This window comes from Schistocerca gregaria, chromosome 10 (assembly GCF_023897955.1).
Source record: "Schistocerca gregaria isolate iqSchGreg1 chromosome 10, iqSchGreg1.2, whole genome shotgun sequence".
NCBI lineage: Eukaryota > Metazoa > Arthropoda > Insecta > Orthoptera > Acrididae > Schistocerca > Schistocerca gregaria.
In genome coordinates, this window is record NC_064929.1 from 80,208,756 (window position 1) to 80,235,774 (window position 27,019).

At 41.3% G+C, this 27,019-nt stretch overlaps 1 protein-coding gene across 1 annotated transcript in view; it reads right to left on the reverse strand.

The window, feature by feature from the left end:
• LOC126293295 (F-box/LRR-repeat protein 7-like) overlaps positions 1 to 27,019 on the reverse strand; it is a 99,005-nt gene that overhangs the window by 69,009 nt on the left and 2,977 nt on the right. The window contains exons 3-4 of the mRNA XM_049986423.1: positions 17,068 to 17,236; positions 2,467 to 2,777 (exon numbers count right to left, since the gene is read on the reverse strand). Of these exons, the coding sequence (XP_049842380.1) occupies positions 2,467 to 2,777; positions 17,068 to 17,236 (480 nt within the window). The remainder of the gene's footprint in view (positions 1 to 2,466; positions 2,778 to 17,067; positions 17,237 to 27,019) is intronic.

Here is a 27,019-nt window from a genome sequence, read left to right on the forward strand (position 1 = left end):
TGAAATCTTATCAAGATCTGATTGAATATTCATGCAGCTTCTTTGAGATAATATTTTGTTATAGATCAATGCATCATATGTAAAAAGTCTGAGCTTACTGTTAATATTGTTTGCACAGTCATTAATATAGTACATGAACATAAGTGTCCCAACGCATTTCCATGGGGCACTCCAGAACTTACTTCTACATCTGATGACTCTGCAAGCAAGATAACACGCTGTGCTCTCGCTTCCAAAAAGTCCTCAGTCCAGTCACAAATTTCACTCAATACCCAAAATGATTGTACTTTTGACATTAATCATATGTGTGGTACTGAGTCAAAAACTTTTCAGAACTCAAGAAATACTGCATCTATGTGACTGCCTTGATCCAAAGCTTTCAGTATGTCATGTGAGAAAAGTGCAAATTGGGTTTCACATGATTGGTGTTTTTCAAATCCGTGCTGGTTGGCATGGAGGAGGTCATTCTATTCGAGATACCTCATTATGTTTGAGATCAGAATGTTTTAAGAGTCTACGACAAGTCGATGTCAAAGATATTGGGTTGTAGTTTTATGGTTCAGTTCTATTATCGTTTGTGTGGACAGGTGTGACCTGGACTTTCTTCCAACTACTCCACATGGTTTTCTGTTTGAGAGTCTATGATAAATTGTAGTTAGAAGAGATTAGTGCATCACTTCACTTTCAACACCACACACACCAGAAGTGCTTCAAACCACTGCCAACAGTCAACTGCTTCCTGGAAAGACTTGTAACTTTACGTGGCATTGGCATCTAGAAACACGTCTACCAATGTTAAGGAAGGGGGGGGGGAAAGATTTTTTTTTTTTGGGGGGGGGGGGGGGGGTAATCAAGTGAGTGGTGCTGTGATCTGTGGGTGAGAAGTTTTAATACAGCCTTCATAGCTCCTGGTACAGATGTATTGGTGGTTTGCTTTTTCGAGTAATAGATAAGAAGAGTGGCAAAAATACAATATTATGTAAACTGAAGGTGGAGAGGGGAGAAAGGAAAGAAACTATTGATATCAGCTTCATCTGGACTTCATGAAGAACCAGCAGGGATGAGTGAAAATGAGTGCTGGACCAGGACTCAAAAACTACATCTGCTGCTTATTAGGCAGTTACATTTACTGCAGTTGTATTCAGACAAAGCGTTTACAGCAAATGTGCGGACTATCGGAGCACGGTCTCTGGTTGACTCACATTCTCACCTGGCACCATCTATGCACAGTCCCCATTGAAGCATCCCCAACTCTCTTGTGGTTCCCTTTTTTGGGTACTCCATGTCCACGTCTGCTCGTAGATACGTATCGTTGGTAGGTTTTCCGGCTTTACTTCCCGACGTGACAGCGACAACTCTCCAATTAGGTGCGGGCCTTGTGTTTTGTTCTTACTGCGAGTCTTGTAAATATCGCTTTTATTTGCCTGGCTAAAACTCTCCCCTTTTATGATTAAGACAGTCTGCACCACCTTTTGGAGGGAGTTGGGACGTCAAAGAGTCACGAAAGTTCATATTAAGCAGTCCATAAAACACGTAAACTGATTAGTACTACATAAATGAAATAAGTACAACACTCTTATATTTCACTTTCACTCTATATTCAAGGATTAAGATGGTGATGGATGATGGTCTATTTAAGAGGTTCCTAGCCTGGAGGAATCTAAATAGTCCGCAAATGCCGATATGCACGCGCTCTACGTACAGATTCACAATGGCACACGACACTTTCAAAAGTCCATACGTTAATATCTGAATACCGGTACCACCGAATTCACTTGTATCAGCAGATAATTTGAGTTTCTGTCATCTGTATGTCCGTAAAGTTCCATTCTAGCACTAAAGTCCTAAAATCTCCTTAATACTACTTTGTTACCAACAGTCAGAGATCGTACACTACATCACTTTTAATCTCCGTAATATTCTAACAGTTTTTCGTGAATCTTAGCACGATAAAGTCCAATCTAATTATTATCTCATTAACTGACACACGTTCCCCACCCTTCAACGAAAGAATTGAGGAAAAAAGGCGGCAATAATGACGATCGGGACTTTTTATAGGTTTTTCATCACAAGAGTTTAATGCCACTGCCTTCTCCACGACGGAGCTTCCGTGGCTTTGCTGTACTTAGACGTTAAACTACTTGCTGATATACTAGAATTTTGATCTGCAATTACCGAACTCTGATTCTACACTATTTTCGCCTCTAAAAATTCTATTCTTAATTTTAAATTATTCTTTCTAAAGCTTTTATCACTGTAAACTCAACTGAGGTGTTACACCGTCCATATCCTCCAAGCTCACTAATTTTAGATTCGCACCGTAGGTCGACCGAAATTTGCATCTGCACTGGGGATAACAGATTTACTGTCCATCGAGGCAGATTAATGATAAGAATGAGTGGTGTCTGTTCTTTCAGACACATAATAAATGAAATACGCTCCAATCGTCACCGTAGCAGGACTCACCTTCTCTCGACCGTAGTCCACTTGACACACAAGCGCCTGAGTGCGCGCCCCTCTGTGCTGACGAAATACTCTGCCTCCTGCAGCCGGTAGTGCAGCCAGCCCAGGTCAAGGTCGCACAGGTGCGGACACCTGTCGGCGAGGCCTCTCAGTGGGATCCGGCAGCCTACATTGTGGTAAGGCTTCAACTGCAGTGCGCGGAGCTGAGCCAGTTCCGCCACCGCGTCCACAAACCTCGCGTCGGCCAGCAGCCCCCTCTCCGAGATCTTCAGTGTGCGGATCTTTTTGCATCCGTCAAATAGATTCTTCACTTTCTGCAACGAGATTACACAGAAGTCGGTCAGAAATCTGAATACTCAATTAAGCAGAGAAACAGAACAGGCAAGGGAAACATGGATAAAAGAGAGCTGCACTGAGAGAGAGACATAAAGAAATAGAGAAACTAAAAATGGAAGGAAAATATGAATTAATGTATAAGATTAGCTGCTGACCCAGTCTTTGAAGCTAAGAACAGCAGGACAAGTTTGGGAATAGAAAGAAGTGGTAGTACTGTGGCTCATAAAGCAGAGGAAGTGTTGGGAATTTGGCAAGAATATGCAGAGTGCCTATATAAGGCTGATCAAAAATGAAAATACACTGACTTAAAAGAGGAGACAAGAGTTATAGAAGAGGACAAAGGATGCTGCATCTTGGAAGGAGAAGTAAGAAGGGCTTTAAGAGAGATGAAGAATCATAAAGCACGTGGTACTGATGGATTACTACCAGAGTTGTTTAAAAGTCTCAGTAATAGTGGTGTGAAAGAGTTAACATATCTATGTAATAATATATGTAAAAAAATTGAATGGCTGTATGAATTTTTCTCAGCAATAATGATACCAATTGAAAAGAACAGGACTGCCAATAAAAGGGAGAATTTTTGAACTATTAAGCTTCATTTCTCATGCCCCAAAAGTGCTATTAAGGGTGATAAATAGAAGACTGGAAAAAGTGAACTAGAGGGATAGAAACCTGATTAAAAACTTATACCTCCAACAGAAAACATGAGTACAGACAGGGAATGAGATGACAGAGGGAAGCACAATTAGAAGGGGAGTGGGGCAAGGCTGTTCTCTCTCCCCAATATTGTTTAACATATATTGGAGCAGATTACACAAGAATGTTTGAAACAAAATAGAAGAGTACCGGTTGGTGGTAGAAGGACGGTATGTATTCTATTTGCAGATGATGTGGTGTTACTGGCAGAGAGCAAAAGAACTGTGACTGGAATATTAAAAGAATTAAGTAAGGTCTATGAGAATTAGTAACAAAAAGAGAAAATGTGTGGTGATAACTGCAGGAAAAGTAAGAACAACTATAAAGCTGGGGCTGGAAGATATAGAACAAGTTAGTGTTTTCAAATACCTAGCAAGCATTATCACGCATGACATGAGATGTATACAAATTGCCAAGAAAGTATTTAATAAGAGGAGGAGGCTTCTATGTGGGTGCACAGACAGGGATCTGATAGAGAGACTGGTGATGTGCTTCATACGGACTGTGGCACTGTAAGGAGTTGAGACACTGCTGCTGAGGAAAGAGGAAGAAAGCATCTGAGATGTGGACATGGAAGGGATAAAATGAGTAGACAAAGTAAGAAAGGAGGAGAAAAGTGTTTATAGATGAAGGGTATCAGACGGATGCCATGTTCCTTGACTTCCGGAAAGCGTTTGACTCGGTGCCCCACTGCAGACTCCTAACTAAGGTATGAGGATATGGGATTGGTTCCCAAATATGTGAGTGCTCGAAGACTTCTTAAGTAATAGAACCCAATACGTTGTCCTCGAGGGTGAGTGTTCATCGGAGGTGAGGGTATCATCTGGACTGCCCCAGGGAAGAGTGGTAGGTCCGCTGTTGTTTTCTATCTACATAAATGATCTTTTGGATAGGGTGGATAGCAATCTGCGGCTGTTTGCTGATGATGCAGTGGTGTACAGGAAGGTGTCGTCGTTGAGTGACTGTAGGAGGATACAAGATGACTTGGACAGGATTTGTGACTGGTGTAAAGAATGGCAGCTAACTCTAAAAATAGATAAATATAAATTAATGCAGATGAATAGGAAAAAGAATCCCATAATGTTAGAATACTCCATTAGTAGTGTAGCGCTTGACACAGTCACATCCATTAAATATTTGGGCGTAACATTGCAGAGCGATATGAAGTGGGACCAGCATGTAATGGCAGTTGCTGGGAAGGCAGATGGTCATCTTTGGTTCATTGGTAGAATTTTGGGAACATGTGGTTCATCTGTAAAGGAGACCTATTCTTGAATACTGCTCAAGCATTTGGGATCCTTATCAGGTCAGATTAAGGGTGGACATAGAAGCAATTCAGAGGCGGGCTGCTAGATTTGTCACTGGCGGGTTTGATCATCATGCGAGTGTTACGGAAATGCTTCAGGAACTCGAGTGGGAGTCTCTAGAGGAATGGCGGCATTCTTTTTGTGAATTGCTACTGAGAAAATTTAGAGAACCAGCATTTCAGGCTGACTGCAGTAAAATTTTACTGCCGCCAACATAAATTTTGCGGAAACAACATAAAGATAAGATAAGAGAGATTAGGGCTCGTACAGCCACAGGCATGGCCAAACACGATTGTCCCTTTTTGCCACTGTCACGTCATTACATTTACCCATTTTTATAAGGGTCACTCCAAAAGAAATGGACCCTATTTTTGTAAAAATACAGTATTCATTCTGCATGTGTGAAAGTTTTACAGTGTGTAGATACATCCTTCCCACCTGTTTTCAATCTTAGTTCAATCTGTTCCCATGAGTGGCGCTGTCACAGCATGTCTTCAAGATAGCTGCTGCACTTGATGTTCATCAGAAGCAACGTGCTGCCATAGAATTCCAGTGCTGTGAAAACGAGACAGTGGGAAACATCCACAAGAGGTTGAGAAAGGTGTACAGAGATGCTGCTGTAGATCGCAGTACAGTTAGTCGGTCGGCAAGCAAATTACGTGATGAAAGAGGGCACGGCAATATTGAGGATTGTCCTCGTAGCGGCAGGCCTCGTACTGCACACACTCCAGACAATGTGCAGAGAGTTAACAAATTGGTGACTGGTGACAGACCCATCACAGTAAATGAATTGTGACGCTACATTGGGATAGGGGAATGAAGTGTTTGCAGAATACTGAAAGTGTTGGCATTAAAAAAGGTTTGTGCCAGGTGGGTTCCCAGAATGTTGACAGTGGCTCAGAAAGAAACGAGAAAAATGGTATGCAGCAAACTTTTGGAGCAGTACGAGAATGAAACTTCCTGGCAGATTAAAACTGTGTGCCCGACCGAGACTCAAACTCGGGACCTTTGCACTTCGCGGGCAAGTGCTCTACCATCTGAGCTACTGAAGCACGACTCACGTCCGGTCCTCACAGTTTTACTTCTGCCAGTACCTTGTCTCCTACCTTCCAAACTTTACAGAAGCTCTCCTGCGAGCCAGCAGAGTGAAAATCTCATTCTGGAAAGTATGAGAATGGTGGAGATGAATTTCTTGGAAGAATTGTGACAGGTGATGAAACATGGCTCCATCATTTTTCACCAGAGACGAAGAGGCAATCAATGGAGTGGCATCATGCAAATTCACCCAATAAAAAAAAAAAATTAAAAACCACACCTTCTGCTGGAAAACTTATGGCTATTGTGTTTTTCGATTCCGAAGGACTCTTGCTTGTGGACATAGTGCCAAGTGGAACCCCCATAAATTCTTATGCATATGTGACAACACCGAAGAAACTCCAAGCTCGACTGAGTCGTATTCGACCACATCGGCCAAAGCAGGATGTTTTGCTGTTGCATGACAATGCACGACCACATGTCAGTCAAAAAACCATGGAAGTGTTCACAAAACTCAGATGGACAACACTGAAACACCTGCCTTACAGTCCTGACCTGTCTCCATGTAACTATCATCTCTTTGGGAAACTGAAAGACTCTCTTCGTGGAACCAAGATTTGAAGATGATGACTCCCTTGTGCATGCTGCCAAACAGTGGCTCCAACAGGTTGGTCCGCAATTTTACCATGCGGGTATACAGGCGCTGATTCCAAGGTGGCGTAAGGCAGTTGAGAGAGATGGAAATTATGTGGAGAAATGAAAATATTGTTCCTAAAGGATGTATCTACACACTGTAAAACTTTCAAACATGTAGAATAAAAGATGGATTGAAAAAAAAATATAGTGTGGATTTCTTTTGGAGTGATCCCCGTACGTACAATTTTCACTCAAAATATTAATGTCTCACTGATGACTAATGCCTTATGAGCACCTAGAGACAAGCATGTACAGTTGAGCATGTAACCTGATTGCTGTACGACCTGTAAAGCATTAATGATGCATCTGTGTGCACACACCAGGGTGACAAATTTTTTATCTGGTGAGCTTACCGTTTAGTGTACTTAATTTAAAAGCACCTATTGTAATGATACCTCAGTCCACTACTGGCTTGCTGTATGAGGGGAGACCTAAAAGAAAATAGATTGTTGTCATAAAAAATTTATTGATGAGCCTTTTTACAAAATTACTTCAATCATCTTCAAAATACTCTCCATTACATGCGATGCACTTGTCAAGTCTCTTTTCCCACTGTTGGAAACTTGTTTGGAACTCTTCAAGTTTGATAATGTCCAGTGCCCTTTGCGAAGGTGTTTTTATCATCTCCACATCGTCATAATGCCCCCTTTCCACATTTTTTTCATTCGTGGAAATAGGAAAAAGTCGCACAGGGGTAGGACCGGTGAATACGGAGCGTGGGGAACGACAGACCACCTCTGAGATGCCAAATAGTGGGTCACTCGTAAGGCCGTGTGTGCTGGAGCGTTGTCGTGATGCAGAAACCAGTCACATGATCGCCAAAGTTCCAGGCGTTTCCTCCTCACATTCTCTCGCAGACGCCTTAAAACATCCAAGTAAAAGTGCTGGTTGACAGTCTGGTCAGGCGGTACGAATTCCCGATGCACAATTCCACGAACATCAAAAAAGACAATGATCATCGCCTTCACATTTGACCTCACTTGCCTAGCTTTTTTTGGTCTGTGAGAGTTGGCTCATAACCGTAACAGCAACTCTCATCCCCTGTAATGACTTTGTTCAAGAAGTTTGGATCACGTGCAATCTTTGTTTTCAAGTTCTGACACACATTCATGCTGATGGTTTTTTGCTCCTTCGTGAGAAGGCGCGAAACAAAATTTAGCACCAACACGTCTCATCTGCAAATCCTCACTCAAAATCTGTTGGCACGAGCCCCAACTGATTCCCGTCTCTGCTGAAATTTGGTCGATCATTTGGCGATGATCGTCGTCGATCTTTTGGCGGACCTTTTCAATGTTCTCTTCATTTCGTGATGTTCAAGGGCGTCCAGAATGTGCTCGGTCTTCAACACACATCTCACCATGTTTATAGCACCCAAACCACTCAAAAACCTGTGTGCGGCTCATAGTGTCCCCCTGGGAAGCTTCCTGAAGCATTTGGTACGTCTCCATTGCAGTTTTTTTAAGCAGGAAACAAAATTTCACACTAACTCTTTATTCTTTTAAAGTTGCCATAATGACATTGCAGAGGTAACCCACCAACAGTCAGAGAAACACAATACCACACTAGCACATTCAGCTCTACACTGCCGCTGTCTGCACAGCTATTTCATGAAGGTCTCTACTAACACCATATAGTGTGAGAAATCTGCACTATGTCTACAAGTGGCAGCACCCTCAGAGTCCAGTTTCTTTTGGGTCCCCCATCGTACTATCACAGCTTTTCCAGAGACCTGATGTCTGTCAGTTTCAGGGTTCCTGTAGGACCTCCACAGCTATCATAGTCGTCTCTGGGCACAGGTAGTCCCCAATTTTGTGATGTTGGCTGTCTCCCAAGAAGTGTACGAGTGGCAGTACCCTCGGAGTCTGGTTTCTTTTGGGTCCCCCATCGTACTACCACAGCTTTTCCAGAGACCCGATGTCTGTCAGTTTTCAGGGTTCCTGTAGGACCTCCACAGCTATCAAAGTCGTCTCTGGGCACAGGTAGTCCCCAATTTTGTGATGTTGGCTGTCTCCCAAGAAGTGTACGAGTGGCAGCACCCTCGGAGTCTGGTTTCTTTTGGGTCCCCCATCGTACTACCACAGCTTTTCCAGAGACCCGATGTCTGTCAGTTTTCAGGGTTCCTGTAGGACCTCCACAGCTATCAAAGTCGTCTCTGGGCACAGGTAGTCCCCAATTTTGTGATGTTGGCTGTCTCCCAAGAAGTGTACGAGTGGCAGCACTCTCGGAGTCCGGTTTCTTTTGGGTCCCCCATCGTACTATCACAGCTTTTCCAGAGACCCGATGTCTGTCAGTTTTCAGGGTTCCTGTAGGACCTCCACAGCTATCAAAGTTGTCTCTGGGCACAGGTAGTCCCCAATTTTGTGATGTTGGCTGTCTCCCAAAAAGTGTACGAGGGGCCGAGTTGTGGGAGGAACCATTACAGTGGACTGTTCCACCATTGTCCAAAGTACGAGAGCACCCTCACCGGCCCCTCGACACATTCACAGGCTGTGTAGGCTACCGGCCGGACAGTCGCATCACAAATGTTGTGCGCACATGTGATCTGCTTGACTACCCCCGCCCACATGCATTCTGCAAGTGGAGTAGGACCACACGCGTTAAGCCTCAGCTGCAGGACTGACTGCATGTCAGCTATTTGCGCATTCCGCCCACTTGTGTAGCCAGCCGCTCATGGCTGAGCACATCAGCTCAGACAGTTTGCATTACAGGTTATGATGGGAATTGAGGCTTATATCTTACAGGCATGTTAAGCAATTGGAGGAGAAGGAGGTACCTAGACCCATATCAAGACGAAGGTTTATCACTTAAACTTTCGCCCACATATTTTTCTGTTCGAAATATTGTGCCAATTATGGAACTCAAACAGCCGTCCGAAATGGGTCTCTAAATCTGTTTGGTCTAATTTATCTGCAAATCTTTCTGCTGCAGCATGCAGACCACCTCACCTTACACAGAGTGCTATGTTTTTGTATCACATGTATACAGGATAATCAATTGGGGGAGGGGGCGGGCAGGTTTGGTCTAATTGTCCAATTCATTTTCACCTTGTTTTAGTTCAAAGTCCAAAGTTTTATTGTAGTTGTCCTTAATGTCATACAAAGTCAACTTAGCCAAACTCTCTCATGACATGCTGCGCAGAAGCTCAAGCTAGTTTTCCATAGAGTTCTCTTTTTATTTTTCTAAACTTAGCGATTTATATTTGCACTTAACAGTCATACATTAATACATTTTTAAGAGATCCTAAAGCTGTAATTCAATGCATCTCATTGTATGTGCTTCGGCAGGCAAACTGCTCAGGTCTCGACTTAGTTGTATGCTCGTGGTGAACAATGATACATATATTGCTCATTATCAGCCGTGGGTGAAGTGCGTGGGAAGAAAGTGAATGCTTTCAACATTTTACAGCACATAAGCTTGGAACAAATGATTTCCCATTTTTTAAGGTGACATTCCACAATGCACTTGCAGGTTAATTTAATATAAATTACAGAAAAGGTATTGTACATGTAGAACGGGAAATGCATGCAAGTCAAGTGCTTATCAGGTGTAAATGCCTTACCATACTGAAACAAGAATTTTTTTGCTATGTTGGCCAATCAGATTTAAGCAGGTAGCTGTTTTCATCCCCATCTCTCCCAATACTTAGCATATGTACAGTTTCACTGCGTGTTATTGTTTTAGTTTTGTGTCTCTTATAACAGTGTCATTGTTAGTGAATCTCAGTGATCGGCGGAATTTACTTTCACTTCTTTTCCCGACAATATGGAGGATAACAGTTCATCACTGGCCATCAAAAATGTTGTCACACCTACGTCAACAAAGCATACTAAAAAACGTAATAGGAAAGTTTAAAAATGGAAAAAAGATGCTCAGGGAAGCAAAAGTGGGTGCTAAACTAAAAAAAACTTGCTCCAGTTCAAGTGTCCAGTGAAGTATTATCTCAAACACAAAAAACACTTTATTTATAAGAGCATTAATTTTAAAACAGAATGAAAAAGATTAGAAGTTAACATTCTGTCTGCAAAAGAAGTAAGCTGTCAGCTGACATGAAGAAAGAAGCTGAGATTACCACAAATTCATAAGCAAAAATATATTTATTGGTCACAGCCTCAACAAATTTTATGATCATCAAGATTTGGGCATTGTGGAATTCCTATCAGTACTACTGTATACAACTTTCAATAATAATTGGGCATAAAGAGTTGTAACTTGTAATGTACATCTGCATCTATGGATACTCTGAAAATCACACTTAAGTGCCTGACAGAGGGTTCATCAAACCACCTTCATAATAATTCTCTATTACTCCAATCTCAAACAGCATGCAGGAAAAATGAACACCTACATCTTTCCGTGTGAACTCCGATTTCACTTATTTCATTATGATGATTGTTTCTCCCTATGTAAGTCAGCATAAAAAAAAGTATTTTCATATTCGGAGGAGAAAGTTGGTGATTGAAAATTCCACCACAACAAGACATGCCTTTGTTTTAACTATCCCCATCCCAAATCCATTATAACATCTGTGACATTGCCTCCCCTATTTTGTGACAAAAAAAAAAAAAAAATGCTGCCCTTGTTTGTACTCTCTTGATGTACTCCATTAATCCCATCTGGTAAGGATCCCAGACTGTGCAACAGTATTCCAAAAGGGCACAGACAAGCGTGGTGTAGATCTGTTATATTTTCTAAGTGTTCTGCCTACCCTCACAACATTTTCTTTGTGTTCTTACCAATTTAAGTTGTCCATAATTGCAATTCTAAGGCATTTATTTGAATGTGCGGGCTTTAGATTTGAGTGATTTAGCAAGTAACTGAAGTTTAATGGATTCCTTTTTGCGCACATGTGGACGACCTCACACTTTTCATTATTTAGGCTCAATTGTCAATTTTTTGCACCACGCAGACATATTTTCTAAATCATTTTGCAATTTGTTTTCATCTTCTGATGACTTTGCTAGATGATAAAGGACATCATCATCTGCAAATGCCGATTGGGGTAGCGTAGTTTTAAGCACTCTGGACTCACATTTAGGAGAACGATGGTTCAGCCCTGCATCCGGCCATCCTGATTTATGCTTTCCGTGATTTCCCTAAATTGTTTACGGCAAATGCTGGGATGGTTCCTTCAATGGGGCACGCTCGCTTTCCTTCTCCATCCTTCCCATATCCGAGCTTGTGCTCCATCTCTAATGACCTCGTTGTCAATGGGATGTTACACACTAATCTCCTCCTCCGTCTGCTGCTCAGATTGCCCCCTAAATCATTTATATAGATAAGGAACAACAGAGGGTCTACAGCACTACCTTGGGGACTTTTGTTTTCAGGGTTGCCATAAGTTTCCCCAAGTGAAATTCCCTGATACTTCCCTAATTTCCAGACTTGTTTTAGCATTTTTCCCTGCAAAATTTTGATATCTCAAGGGTTACTTAAGACGTAAGTTAACAACCTGCATTTGCAACTATGGTACAAGAAACAATAGTGCAAACAAGATGGCATTTCCAATGTGAGCATCAATGTGTTTTGTAATGAACTGTTTTTAGGTGGAGAAAGCAAGCCAACTAGTACATGTATTTCATTAAGACCACTGATGTTATTTTATTTCAACAAAACGAAACACATTTGGTGACAAAAACACACATTTTCTTGGAGTCACAAGACAGACTTAAAAATACATTCACTGATTTCAGAAATAACTTCAGAAAAAAGTAGGCCTCTTGAAAGAGATGTATAAGGCAAGGAAAAATTGTTTGAACCAACACTGTAGGTAATCGCCAATAAAATGTTGATTCTATTATGTTCACTATTGTCAGTTATTACCTATCATGCTCTTTTTCTTTCAAGAAATATATGAGTACATAGCGTACAAACTGCCAGTGACTGACTCAAGTTTCTTCTCCTTATTGTCCATACTTTCTAACACATAAACTACTTCTGAAGTGGCAAAATGCACTAGAACAAATAAAATGTGTATAAAATACTACACTGTACAATGTACTTGTGGTGAGAGAGTTGCACCTCTGGCATGGTGAGGTGCCCCGTAGTCCTGGGTCCATGGATAAACCATGAAAATCCACTGAATTACACCACAAACAAACATACCTGACCTGTGGGCAGGTCGGTGAGACTAGATCTGACAAGCAGGGTCTGCAGATTAGTCTAAACCGAATGGCTTCAGATCAGCCGGCCCGATCCATTACAGATACCCACAGAAACGGCCTCCAGTTTTAGCCCGTCGCAGAAATCCACTCATGTGGCCAGCTATTAATGAGCCACAGACAGTATGTTGATAAAATGAGATCAACGTGATCAATCAATGAAACAGATAACTTGTTCAAATACTCTGAGAATCAATAATAATGAGAATTGGTAGCGACTCATCATAAAGGTGATTGCTGAGCTGCAGACAGGCATGCAGAAAAGACAATCACATTGTCACAACTAACTAGCTTTTATCAGAAAATAACAGCACACACACAATCGCTCAAATACAACTCACGCACACATGACCGCCATCTCTGGCTGCTGCGTCTACAGTCTCTGACAATCAGATCCAAACAAACCACTCCTCACGCCTCCCTGCCTCTCGCCAACAGCTTCTAGGCTAGTGGCAAGTAGTGGTGGTAGCACTGACTGAAAGTTGAGGGGAGGGGGAGGAATCGGAGACGCAGTAGGAATGAGTTAGCAGGGAAACGGTGCACGTACTCAGCTGCACCCAGCCACCGACGACGCACGACACCTCAGCAAACAAACCATTTCGTCTACTGAGACAAAAATTAGATTTTTCCTGTGTTTTTCAAATTTCCCTGATGTGTTTGAAATTCCCCAATATTCTCTGATTTCCAGAACCTATGGCAACCCTGGTTTTACTTGATGACTTTCCCTCCAAGAGTGAAGACTATCTCTTTCAGAGTAAGAGTAATGATTTTAAATGCTTATGTAAGATGTTTCTCATTGACAACTTTTTAAAAAAATGCACTTTGGATTTAATTTGTAACAAAAAGAAATGTAGCTTTTGCTCATTAGAGCACAGTACATAAAACTAAGTAAATCTGTTGCATTTGTATTTTCACACTTATGACACTGTGTGTAACTATTACGACAACTCATAAAATTAAATCATCACGACAAATTTGTATATCTTACATGTATATTACATCTAAAAACAAAGATGCTGTAACTCACCAAACAAAAGCGTTGGCACGTTGATAGAGACAATAAACACACAAACACACACACAAATTTCAAGCTTTCGCAACCCGAGGTTGCTTTATCAGGAAAGAGGTAAGGAGAGGGAAAGACAAAAGGATATTGGTTTTAAAAGAGGTGTAAGGAATCATTCCAATCCTGGGAACGCAAAGACCTACCTTAGGGGAAAAAAGGGACAGGTATACACTTGCACACACACCCATATCCATCCCCACATATACAGACACAGGCAGACATATGTAAATGCAAAGAGGTTGGGCAGAGATGTCAGTCGAGGCGAAAGTACAGAGGCAAAGATGTTGTAGAAAGACAGGTGAGGTATGAGCGGCGGCAACTTGAAACTAGCGGAGGCTGAGGTCTGGTGGGTAACGGGAAGAGAGAATATATTGAAGGGCAAGTTCCCATCTCCAGAGTTCTGATAGAATGGTGTCAGTGGGAAGTATCCAGGTAACCCGGACAGTGTAACACTGCGCCAAGATGTGCTGGCCGTGCACTGAGTCGTGTTTAGCCACAGGGTGATCCTCATTACCAACAAACACTGTCTGCCTGTGTCCGTTCATGTGAATGGACAGTTTGTTGCTGGTCATTCCCACATAGAAGGCTTCACAGTGTAGGCAAGTCAGTTGGTAAATCATGTGGGTGCTTTCACACGTGGCTCTGCCTTTGATCGTGTACACCTTTCGGGTTACAGACTGGAGTAGGTGGTGGTGGGAGGGTGCACGGAAAGGTTTAACACTGAGGGTGGTTACAATGGTAGGAGCCAGAGGGTAGGGAAGGTGGTTTTGGTATTTCATAGGGATGAACTGAGAGGTTACGAAGGTTAGGTGGACAGCGGAAAGACAATCTTTGTGGAGTGGGGAGGATTTCATGAAGGATGGATCTCAATCCAGGGCAGGATTTGAGGAAATCGTATCCCTGCTGGAGAGCCACATACCTTCAACCCATTACACGCAGTCCCCATTCTTCATGAAAGACACCAAACACTTTCTCGAATGCCTGAAATCCTTACCCAATCTGTTACCCCCGGAAACCATCATTGTAACCATTGATGCCACTTCCATATACACAGATATTCTACATGTCCAGGGCCTCGCTGCAATGGAGCACTTCCTTTCACGCCGATCGCCTTCTACCCTACCTAAAACCTCTTTCCCCATACCTTAGCCAGCTTCATCCTAACCCACAACTTCTTCACTTTTGAAGGCCAGACATACCAACAATTAAAGGGAACAGCCATGGGTACCAGGATGGTCCCCTCGTACGCCAACCTATTTATGGGTCACTTAGAGGAAGCCTTCTTGGTTACCCAAGACTGCCAACCCAAAGTTTGGTACAGATTTATTGATAACATCTTCATGATCTGGACTCACAGTGAAGAAGAACTCCAGAATTCCCTCTCCAAACTCAACTCCTTTGGTTCCATCAGATTCACCTGGTCCTACTCCAAATCCCATGCCACTTTCCTTGATGTTGAGCTCCATCTGTCCAATGGCCAGCTTCACACATCCGTCCACATCAAACCCACCAACGAGCAACAGTACCTCCATTTTGACAGCTGCCACCCATTCCATATCAAACTGTCCCTTCCCTACAGCTTAGGTCTTCGTGGCAAACGAATCTGCTCCAGTCCTGAATCCCAGAACCATTACACCAATAACCTGAAAACAGCTTTCGCATCCCGCAACTACTCTCCCGACCTGGTACAGAAGCAAATAAACAGAGCCACTTCCTCATCCCCTCAAACCCAGAACCTCCCACAGAAGAAGTCCAAAAGTGCCCCACTTGTGACAGAATACTTTCCGGGACTGGATCAGACTCTGAATGTGGCTCTCCAGCAGGGACACGACTTCCTCAAATCCTGCCCTGAAATGAGATCCATCCTTCACAAAATCCTCCCCGCTCCACCAAGAGTGTTTTTCTGCCATCCATCTAACCTTCGTAACCTCTCGGTTCATCCCTATGAAATCCCCAAACCACCTTCGCTACCCTCTGGCTCCTACCCTTCTAACTGCCCCCGGTGTAAAATCTGTCCCATGCACCCTCCCACCACCACCTACTCCAGTCCTGTAACCCAGAAGGTGTACACGATCAAAGGCAGAGCCACGTGTGAAAGCACCCACGTGATTTACCAACTGACCTGCCTACACCGTGAAGCCTTCTATGTGGGAATGACCAGCAACAAACTGTCAATTCGCATGAATGGACACAGCCAGACAGTATTTGTTGGTAATGTGGATCACCCTGTGGCTAAACACACCTCAGTGCACGGCCAGCACATCTTGGCGCAGGGTTACACCGTCCGTGTTATCTGGATACTTCCCACTGACACCATCCTATCAGAACTCTGGAGATGGTAACTTGCCCTACAATATATTCTCTCTTCCCGTTACCCACCAGGCCTCAACCTCCACTATTTTCAAGTTGCTGGCGCTCATACCTCACCTGTCATTCAATAACATCTTTGCCTCTGTACTTCCGCCTCAACTGACATCTCTGCCCAAACTCTTTGCCTTTATATATGTCTGCTTGTGTCTGTATATGTGTGGATGGATATGTGTGTGTATGCACGAGTGTATATCTGTCCCTTTTCTCCCCTAAGGTAAGTCTTTCAGCTCCCGGGATTGGAATGACTCCTTACCCTCTCCCTTAAAAGTATCCTTTCGTCTTTCTCTCTCCTTCCCTCTTTCCTGATGAAGCAACTGTGGGTTGCGAAAGCTTGAAATTTGTGTGTGTTTTTTTTCTCTATCAACGTACCAACGATTTCGTTTGGTAAGTCACAGGAACTTTGTTTTTAAATATATTTTTCCCATTTGGAATGTTTCCCTCTATTATATGTATATCAGTTTGATATAGTTGTATTGCAAGTATTTATGCTTCATTTGTAGAAAACCATCACGCCAACTGTAATTTCCTTTGTAGGATGGTCTGAACAGAGGTGTCCGAAACTAGTCACAATCAGGAAATAAAAAAGATACTTCTTAATGCAACTTATGATGGAGCTACAACCATTTATCTCAATTGTGAAAGAGCTGTGGTCTATTTTTGACCTGCAGCATGCTGGAAGTTCGTAAATTCCACCTGTACCACAGAGGAATTCTCAAATAAAATTAAGTACTCAGTTACAAATCATCGAGTGAACTGCATATGACCATATAAATTCATTTTTTGTTCATAAATGTCTGAATCTGTAGCTCAGTTGGCACCTTCATTACCACACTGTTTGTCAAAAATAAGATCTACACAACCTGTAACAATTACTTTTAGCAATACGGCTCTAATATGGAGAAAATGTGCACATGACACAAACCAAAGAAAAAATACTCACTGTATAATGAAAGGTCTGTCGATAATCTATATCCAGTGTGGTGACCTCGCGGCAGCTTTTAGACAGAACCTCAAAGATAGTGGGTTCAACTTCTCTATCCACAATAACTGTACGCAACTGCGGAGCTGCTCGGAAAGTCGCTATGGCCTCCTCATCGGCTACTGTGTACCTGTGGAGAGAGGTGTATGAATAGTGAGAACAAACCTGTTTACTTCAGAAATTTTGGGGTGAATGATTTTAAATGTGCAGCTGTGGGTTTCCTTTTTATGAATCTTCTCTGTGGCAAACATCCACACATCAGACATTCAAAATACTGAAGTTATTGTGTAGTTAGGATCAATCTATAGTTTCAGTCATGTGCTCCAAATGAGAAGAAAATTAACTATGCACTGCTTGATATTTTATACAGGAGAGAACAGGAGAAATTTTTTCGTCAGATTCAGAGGACACATACCATCTCTACACACCTCAAAAATAAAAAACACCAAGTTGACAACATTAAAAATGCACTGCAAATCCTTGACAAAATCCCAAAATGCCCAGTCATGAATAATCTGGAGGAATTTGAAATATGCATAACACTGAGGATTATTCCCACAATATACTAAATAAACAAGCTGATTCCAAGCACAGGCAGTTAAAAAATGTTAAATAGGGATAGCAGATAACCAAAACCTCAGAGATAACAAACACATCAATAACAGTTCCATAGATACATAACCTGCAACAACACAAATATCTTTAAATAAACAACTAGCTCTCATGTAAGGTACACATGCTATTGTTGTGGGATGATTGGTATGGGTGAAAATGAACAAATTCATACACCATGATTGCAGTGTAGACGCTATTAATGCTGCAAGATGACTGGTTTCAGCAGTCTTATGCTGTCATCATCTGATCAAAGAGAAAAACAGAAATAATAAGGGGGAAGGGGATAGGGAATCTACAATTCAATAATCAAACAGTATGTAATTACTGCAGATTTTTATAAGGAGCATTGTCCCATGGTAATTTTATAAATATTCCTAATTGTTATGTTGGGCACACTGAAAATTCCAGCTTTCTTTCTGGTGCACCACTATTCATTGCTTGTATTCACCATAAATGATCGTTTAGCATATTATGCACATGCCAACCAGAGGCAAGATAGGTGACTTCATAGCAAGTCTGCCGCCTCTATGTAAACAATCCACTCACCATATGGTGCTGTGTGGAAAGCTTGTGAGAATTATGTTCAACACTGGCTTGCATGCATGATAGGACGATTTTAACTGTGTGCATTTTATCATTTATGTGCATTTTACCAGCTGTGTGTGTTTTATCAACTGCAGTTTTATCAAGACATGTATACGTGTGGAGTGCCTTTTATGCTTGACTTCATGTAATGCAACATGGCAATTATATAGCACATTCCAGAGGGTACATGGAATATCTCTCATATGAATTGTAGTTTGTTTCCCCCTTAGATCAGATGATGGCAGCATAGGGCTATTGAAACAGGCCATTTTGGAGCAATAAAGGAGTCTACACTGTGATACTGGTGTATGAAGTGTGTTCATTTTCAACTATCTGTCAAACTTTAATTTCAACAACTGTCACTCTCACAACAGATGTGCAACATCAAATCAGCAAACAACTATAAAATTTCACTGATTAAATATTATATCCAACAACTAAGGACAGCATCAATAGTTTACTCAAAGTTGAAATATGTTTATTTACATCTTGATATGAGTACAACATCCAGTGTAAAAATCTTTATAAATTATATATTATGTAAAATATAAGTACATGCAACTGTTATCAAATATACTGATGAAGGTGTAAAGCCAAAATAAGCTTATACACAAAGATGAAATACAAAGCACCGTACAGTCTACTAATCCTCTGCACATGTCCTACTGTGGCATAATATAAGCTGCAGGTCCTGCAATGAAGAAAAAAATGTCACTGATCACAAGATAATCCCCATAAAGACATTTAAACTATGTCCTACGTGGTCCACATAACTGGAATTCAAGAGGACAGGTGTATTGATTGATTGATTGGTTGATTCATTGTCTGCAAGAAGGGTACTGCAAGTGATCCATAAAGCTATTGTCCTATATCCTTGGCAATGATTTGTTGTACAATCTTATAGCATATCTGAGCTCAAACATAGTGAGGTATATCAAACAGAATGACCAACTCCATGCCAACCAGCACGGATTCCAGAAATATCGATCATGTGAAAATCAATTTGCACTTTTCCCATATGACATACAGAAAGCTTTAGATCAAGGCAGGCAATTAGAAGCAGTATTTCCCAATTTTCGAAAAGCATTTGACTCAGTACCACACCTATTCTTATTGTCAAAAGTACAATCATATGGGGCATTAAGTGAAAATTGTGACTGGACTGCGGACTTTTCAGTAGTGGCGATGCAGAATGTTATCTTGGATGGAGAATCATTATCAGATGTAGAAGTAAGTTCAGGAGTGCCCCAAGGAAGAGTGTTGGAACCCTTTCTGTTCATGTCGCGTATTAATGACTTTGCAGACAATATTAATAGGAACCTCAGATATTTTGCAGATGATGCAGTTATCTATATCAAAGTACTGTCTGAAAGAAGCTGCAAAAATATTCAGTCAGATCTTGGATAAGATTTCAAAATGGTACAAAGACTGGAAACTTGCTTTAAATGTTCAGAAATGTCAAACTGTGCACTTCAAAAAATAAAAGAACTTAGTATCTTCTGACTATAATATGAATGAGTCACTGTTGGGATTGGTCAGCTCATTCAAATATCTGGGTGTAACACTTTGTAGGGACATAAAATGAAAGGATCAGATAGGCTCAGTCAAGAATAATGCAGGTGGTAGGCTTCAATTTATTCGTAGAATACTGGGGAAGTGCAATCAGTCTACAAAGGAGATAGCTTACAAAGCACTCGTGTGACCTATTCTAGAATATTGCTGAAGTGTGTGGACCCAAACCAGATAGGACAAACAGGGGATATTGAATATATAAAGAGAAGGGCAGCAAGAATGGTCACAGGTTTGTTTAATATGTGGGAGAGTGTCACAGAGATACTGAAAGAACTAAACTGGAAGACTCTTGAAGATAGACAAACTATCCCATGAAAGTCTATTAACATAGTTTCAAGAACCAACTTTAAATGACAACTCCCCCTGATTTATTGCTCACATAGGAATCATGAGGATAAAATTAGAGTAATTACAGCATGCATTCTTCCAGCACTTCATATGTTAATGTAAAAGGAAGAAACCCTAATAATTATTACAATGCCTTGCACTTCACGGTGGATTGCACAGTACAGATGCAGATGTAAAACGTCTCTTTAAGGTCAAACAGCTATGTCACATTTCCTGAGTCTGGGTGTTGCCTTGCTCGCTGTAAGTTGAATATCCACTCGGACATGGCATCTGGAGCACAGCAGACGGCCAGGATTACAATGATTATCACAGCTTCTGTCACCCTAGCAGTAAGGAGAGGTACACATATAGTATTGCAGCCAGTGAGAACAACTGGACACGTTAAGTGGAGCCATGTCATCTTTTCAAATGCGTAATTCAAGGGCTCTATCGGTGCGTGGATGCTCTGAGGGAAACAAATGTTGCCAGATTGTTTTCCTTGCAATTACTGCCTTTGTCCGAATAGTTCCAGGACAGTTTCTTCCCCCCCCCCCCCCCCCCTCAGTCTTTAACACTAATAAGGAACAAACACAGTTTTTATGTTACCCAGTATCTGTGCATCCTTAAAATGATCTCAGGCACATTTCTGTGCAATCTTGCTAGGTGGCATGGCTGTGATTAGCAACACATCATTTGGATTCCTAGTGCATTAGTTAAGGTGATACAATGGATGACAACTGTGAGCAAAGAGTAAACTTTTAAGTTCTGCATCAAGCTCAGGAAAACGCTTAGCAAAACATGGCCGATGATTAAGCAATCATATGCAGACGAGGCACTTTCAAGAAGTTGTTTGTTCGAGTAGCAGAAAATGCAGATATTCAGTATGAGAAGATCCCAGAGCTGGTTGCCCATCTACAGCCCCTACTGATGCAAACATGGAGCATGTAGGGCAGTTATTGCTAGAAGACCATCACTGTGCCTATGATATCAGAACAACTTAAATTCAGTTGTGATGTGTGTCATAAGAGTTTACACAAATATTTAGGGAAATGCAACCTTAATGCAGAACTTGTGCCTCACACACTAACAGAAAAACAGAAAGAGGAAAGATGAATAATTTCTGCTGAACTACTGGATGGAACAAAACATGATCCCACATTTCTGTCAAAGATTATTGCTAGGGATGAAAGTTGATGCAACCAGTATGACCCTCATGCGAGGTGCTAAAGCGCCAAATGACAGAGTCCCTGATCACCAGACTTGAAAAAAGTCAAATGGCAACCTTCAAGAACAAAGACAATGTTGATCACATTCTCTGATAGTAACACATTAGTTCACAATGAGTATGTTCTTCCAGGCCAAATAGTATACTAAACTCTTTACAGCTGCGGTAGCGTTCTCGCTTCCTGCGCACGGGGTCCCGGGTTCGATTCCCGGCAGGGTCGGGGAATTTCCCTGCCTCGTGATGACTGGGTGTTGTGTGTCTTTCATCATCATTGACTTGCAAGTCGCCGAAGGGACGTCAACTAAAAAGGACTTGCAATACGGCGGCCGAACTTCCTCGCATGGGGCCTACCGGCCAACAATGCCATACAATCATTTAATTTCATTTCATTTTCATTTTACACGGATGTCTCAAAATGTTTGTAACAAGCAATTAAATGTTGCTGCCCTGATTTCTGTCATCTTCAGAACTGGTTCTTACTCCAAGACAACATAAGGCTCCACATCACATTATGTGTAAACAAATATCTGGCCAAATATTCTGTTATTGCCATTCCGCATCTGCCATACTTACACGACCTATCAGCTCACTATTTTTTCTTGTATCAGTGAGTGAAACGGCAAGTGAAAGGAAAGCTTCATCGCAGACATCCAACGAGCTGTGACAAATGAGCTTACAAGCATCACAGTTGAAAATTTCCCTGCTTGCTTCCAAAATTTCCAGAAATGTTGGCAACTGTGTATAGATAGCCAAGGGAACTACTTTGATAGGAGCTAGGATCACTACTTGGTAAGTGCAATTTTATATTTTTAAAGAATCTGTCCTGGGGCTTTTCTGAAAAAGTGAGTACAAGGGTGCAGCATCTGACATGGTGCTATGGGTTGCCATTGTCTACACAACACAAGTAGCCCTGTTTCAAAAGGCTGGTAATTTTGTAAGTTGCTGCTCCATCTTGGAGGTCTCTGTAATGTTTCCTTTCAACAAGATAACGCAAGACCGCACATCACTCATGCCATTCCAACCAAGATACAGGCTCCATATATCTCGCCCACTGGAACTGTCTGGTCGAGGGTTATTGACACCCTGGCATGCCAACACTCACCAGACACTACGGTTGCTGAACTCTGGCACAGTGTTGAAACAGCACAGATTGATGTAGTCTCACCTGTCACCCGAGATCAGCTCTTCTCAATGACAAGTTGGCTGGAAACTCACCAACATGAACCTGCATTTGCTGAAAACATCGATTCCTGTCAAGTTTTAAACGGTTTGTCACTGACGAGGCATGACAACTCCAGGCTTAAGTCTAGATTGTGGCCAGAGGCAGTCACAGTGGTGCTTACTGACTACTCACTGGTTGGCAATACGCTAGTGTCATGTAGCCTGTGGGATGATTCTTTAATGTAACCAATGAGAGATGACAACAGAGGCCCCAAAATTGAAACGGTTGTCATGTTTGACATTTTTCGGTGCATTAGAGGGTTTCAAAAGACTAGTATTTTGTGATTACTGCAGTGAGTGCTTTAAATTGGACTCATTTGAGTGATTTATTTTTTCATGACAAAGTTGGTTGTTGCTTCATATCTCGTGGATTAAGTGCAGAGATACAAAAATGTATCAAATATGGTGGATAGAATCATCTGAAAGTGCAGAAAAAGCCACCAATTTGTTTAAATGCATCAACTTTTTTTAATCAAATCATCGCAGAAGGTAGGTGAATCAATGTTTATTAATAATAGAGTCACACATCTGATACATTAATAAACATTGTTCCATCTACCTTCTCTCATGATTTAATAAAAGAGCAATGATCTGCCTACCACCTCCCGCGATTTCATTAAAAAAAACATTGATTCACTCAGTGTGCACTTCAATTGCATATCAACAGTGAGCAAAGAAACATTTCACTGCTTTTTAGAATATATTGTGGTTTACAACACTGTCCTAAAGCTGTGACTCAAACGAGGAGCTATTAAATTTATAATTCTTGTTTACAGCTATGTTTCACCCTTCCTTCTGAAACTATTACTTCAAAACACGTTGTCTGCCTGTTGCTCTCCATTGGATGTGTAACAAAAACAGATGACGCACCCTCTTCTATTCCCATCACACTGCAGCAAGTGCTTACAACATTCCTGCATGAAAAACTTAAGTATGCCACTACCCTCATTCTACATTTCTACCAACAATATGTAACACTCACCTCCTTCCCTGTTGGTTACGGTCATTTTATGACCTCTGTTCTTATGCCGTGCTCAATGTCTTCAAGTGGTACACCATTCCTTGTAGACATTTTGATCGGTCCATGTTGACAAACAAACAAATCGGGAAACACAATGGCTCCACCCTGTAATTCTCATATGTCTTCAAATTGACCCACCATACTTCTAACATTCACAGTGTGTATGTGATCATCTGGTGTTAGTTCCACACTTTCCAAATTATTCCAAGTGGTCTGGTCTGTTCTTTTAATGATGTAATTAATATTTTGCCTAGTGAGGTCAGTTAACTACATCTATAACAACCGAGGTATGTTTCCCAAACACTGCTACTTGTCATGCAACTATACAATGTGCTCCACTTTTTGCCAGGGGCATAAAGAGAATTTCCAGTACTTGAATGTAAGAAAACAGATAAAGTGTAGGAGGGATAGTACATTTATAGGTATCCAATCAGTATGTAGTGATATTAAACTTTTTACTCTATGTCACATATGAGGTCATTGAATACACTTGCGCCAGAGTTGCATTATGTCAAACTAACTCTAAACAAGGACACAAAGTCCAAACAATAATAATTTTTTGGATATTGTATTGTGATTGTGAAAATCAGAGTTTACCTGAAACTGATTTTCACTGCCAGCAACAAAAACCACTAACACTCCTAGTATCACTGGAGTCAATACGACCTCATAAGTGCATTGGAAGTACATATATCTCCCCCATTTTGATAGCAATTATTTTCAAAAGGTATGACCTTTTCACTCTGATTCAACTGTTTCCAATGATGTTTTCTTCATTTTTACACTTACAACACATTAACATTTATTCATAGGAGTTCTTTTTTTCCTTTCTCTCTTTTTGCACCGAGTACCACCGGTGTCGGTATCACACCAATGAAACCTAGTTTCTGTGTCTTGAATGTAACGTTTATGAAATACAATGATGATTGCAGTGTTTCACAGCTATAATGTTTGTTTTTATGTTATTTTATTAAAATACAGTGAAGATGTCCTGTGGAAATTTCTTGTGTCTTTATTATCCTAGTGGTACTCAGCAAAACGAAAAAATCCAGGTAGCAGTAAAAGTACTGGAAATCTAGTGCGAGGCTTCTGCAAGATGAGTGGTTATCTACTTTACACAATTTTCATACTGTTCAATTTTGCTGAATATTTTATGTACCTGATGTGCATTACTTCAAAAGAAAATTTAATAAGACAACAGGAAGTAAACCTTTAGGTCAAAATAATGGGTGGTCCTTCTAACAACAAAACATGATGAACTGAATACATTTATTAGTTTGTCCATCTGTTGCCTCCATTCTAACTTGTTATCTAACTGGACCCCATGGAATTTCACACACTGTGTCACACTTAGCAAAGGACCATATTGTGTACCTCTGGTATTCATCTCATTAGCAGATATACTGATATGACAGTTAATTCCAGTGACATCTAAATTCTGCATCAGCTATACATAAGATGGTACTTCAGTCTCCACAACACACTTACAAAGCAACACATATCACGTTAACAGAATCTTCCATCAGCTCTTGGTAGAACAACATTATGATAAATGAAAAGCACCAGACAAAGGTCTGAAAATGGCCTTGTAAGCCAAAAACTGGTTAACACAATAAAAGTAATATCCTAGAACAAAAGTAAACTGGTGTTTTTCATTTATCAACACATATCACACTAATATTAGCACTATGCCTTTTCTTCAATACAGGGTGTCCACATGAAACTCCCTGATTTCCAAATACAATTAAAAATCATTTGAGACACAAATACTTCCAGTTTGAGGCGCCATGTGAAGCATCTCAAAAAGTGCTGTGCAGAGATCTTTGTAAAGAACTCGATTTCTTTTGTTTCAGGTGTTAAAATAATTACCAGTAATCGACACACCTCAAGAGAGGCATCAGTGTGTGGTACAGTATGTGGAGACAAAAATCACCCTAGCTCTCCAAAGAAATTACCAACATGAATTTCAGAGACATTAAGATGACGAAGGCTCGGTATGACAGATTGCTAGTCACTACGAGTGTAAACAGACAGACAGGTACTGGCAGAAAACACAGATCAGATAAAGTGGTTGAGGAGATCAGAGAAACCTACCAAAGAGGCTCATCAAATTCAGTTTGTCGAGGAGCACGACAACTAAACGTCCCTCACTCAGCAGTTCACAATGTGCTGCACAAATTCACTTGCACACATGCAAAGTTGAAACTGTGTAAGCCCTGAAGCAAAATGACTAGCAGCTTCATGACTAATTTGCTGTAGAGATGTTGGACTGGATCAGGCAAAACCCTCATCTAGAAAATGCCATTTCCTCTAACAACCAACCTTTCACAGGTGTGGAAAGGTTAATCAGCATAATTTTTGCATCTGGGATTTTGGAAAACCCACAGTCAGAAACATATCAGAGACAGGCAAAAGGGGAATGTGTTGTGTGCGCTGATGAAAGGCAGCGTAGTTGGATAGATACAAACATTGAACAATCAGTAACAGCAATTTACTGCCCCTCAACTTCTTCTGCTTCTATCAAATGTGATGTTCTAGGAGGACGGTGCACCACCATACTGGAGTTCACATTTTTGTGGCTTCCTGGACTGAACATTTCCACAGTGACGGACAGGATGTGACTGACTGACAAAGTGACCACCATGATCAACACATAATAAACCTCTGGATTTTTTCTTGTGGGACTGTGAAAAACAAGCCTGTACATGACCTCGTCAATTTCAGCAGAAGAATGCATCAGCCTCCATCACCCCAGATGTCCCTGCGTGCACGTGTTGAGATACAGTACCACCTAAACATTTTACGATTTATTAAAGCAGCCAATGCTAAAGTGCACTAATTTTTTGTGCAAATAGTTTTTGAGTTGCTTTACATGATACCACAAAACCCAAGTACCTATGTCTCAGTATTTTTCTTAAATAAAGTGATGGACAGTCCAGGTCAATAGTCGGACTACAATGGCTGGAGACAGTGACCAAGTGTGTGTAGTAGGGCTTTTGTGTGTGTGTGTGTGTGTGTGTGTGTGTGTGTGTGAGAGAGAGAGAGAGAGAGAGAGAGAGAGAGAGAGAGAGAGAGAGAGAGAGAGAGAGAGAGAGAGAGGGGTGGGGGAGGGGGAGAGAAAGAGGGGGAGAGAGAGAGAGAGAGAGAGAGAGAGAGAGAGAGAGAGAGAGAGAGAGAGAGAGAGAGAGACTCAGTGCCTCCATTATGTGGTGAGAAGCGATGTATTCTTTTCATGACATTGCAGTTCTTTTTAATTGTATTTGGAAAACAGTGGCATTTTACGTGGATACCATACATATCAAAAGGAGTTCTTTTGTTTTACAAATGCCACATGAAAAACTAAGATT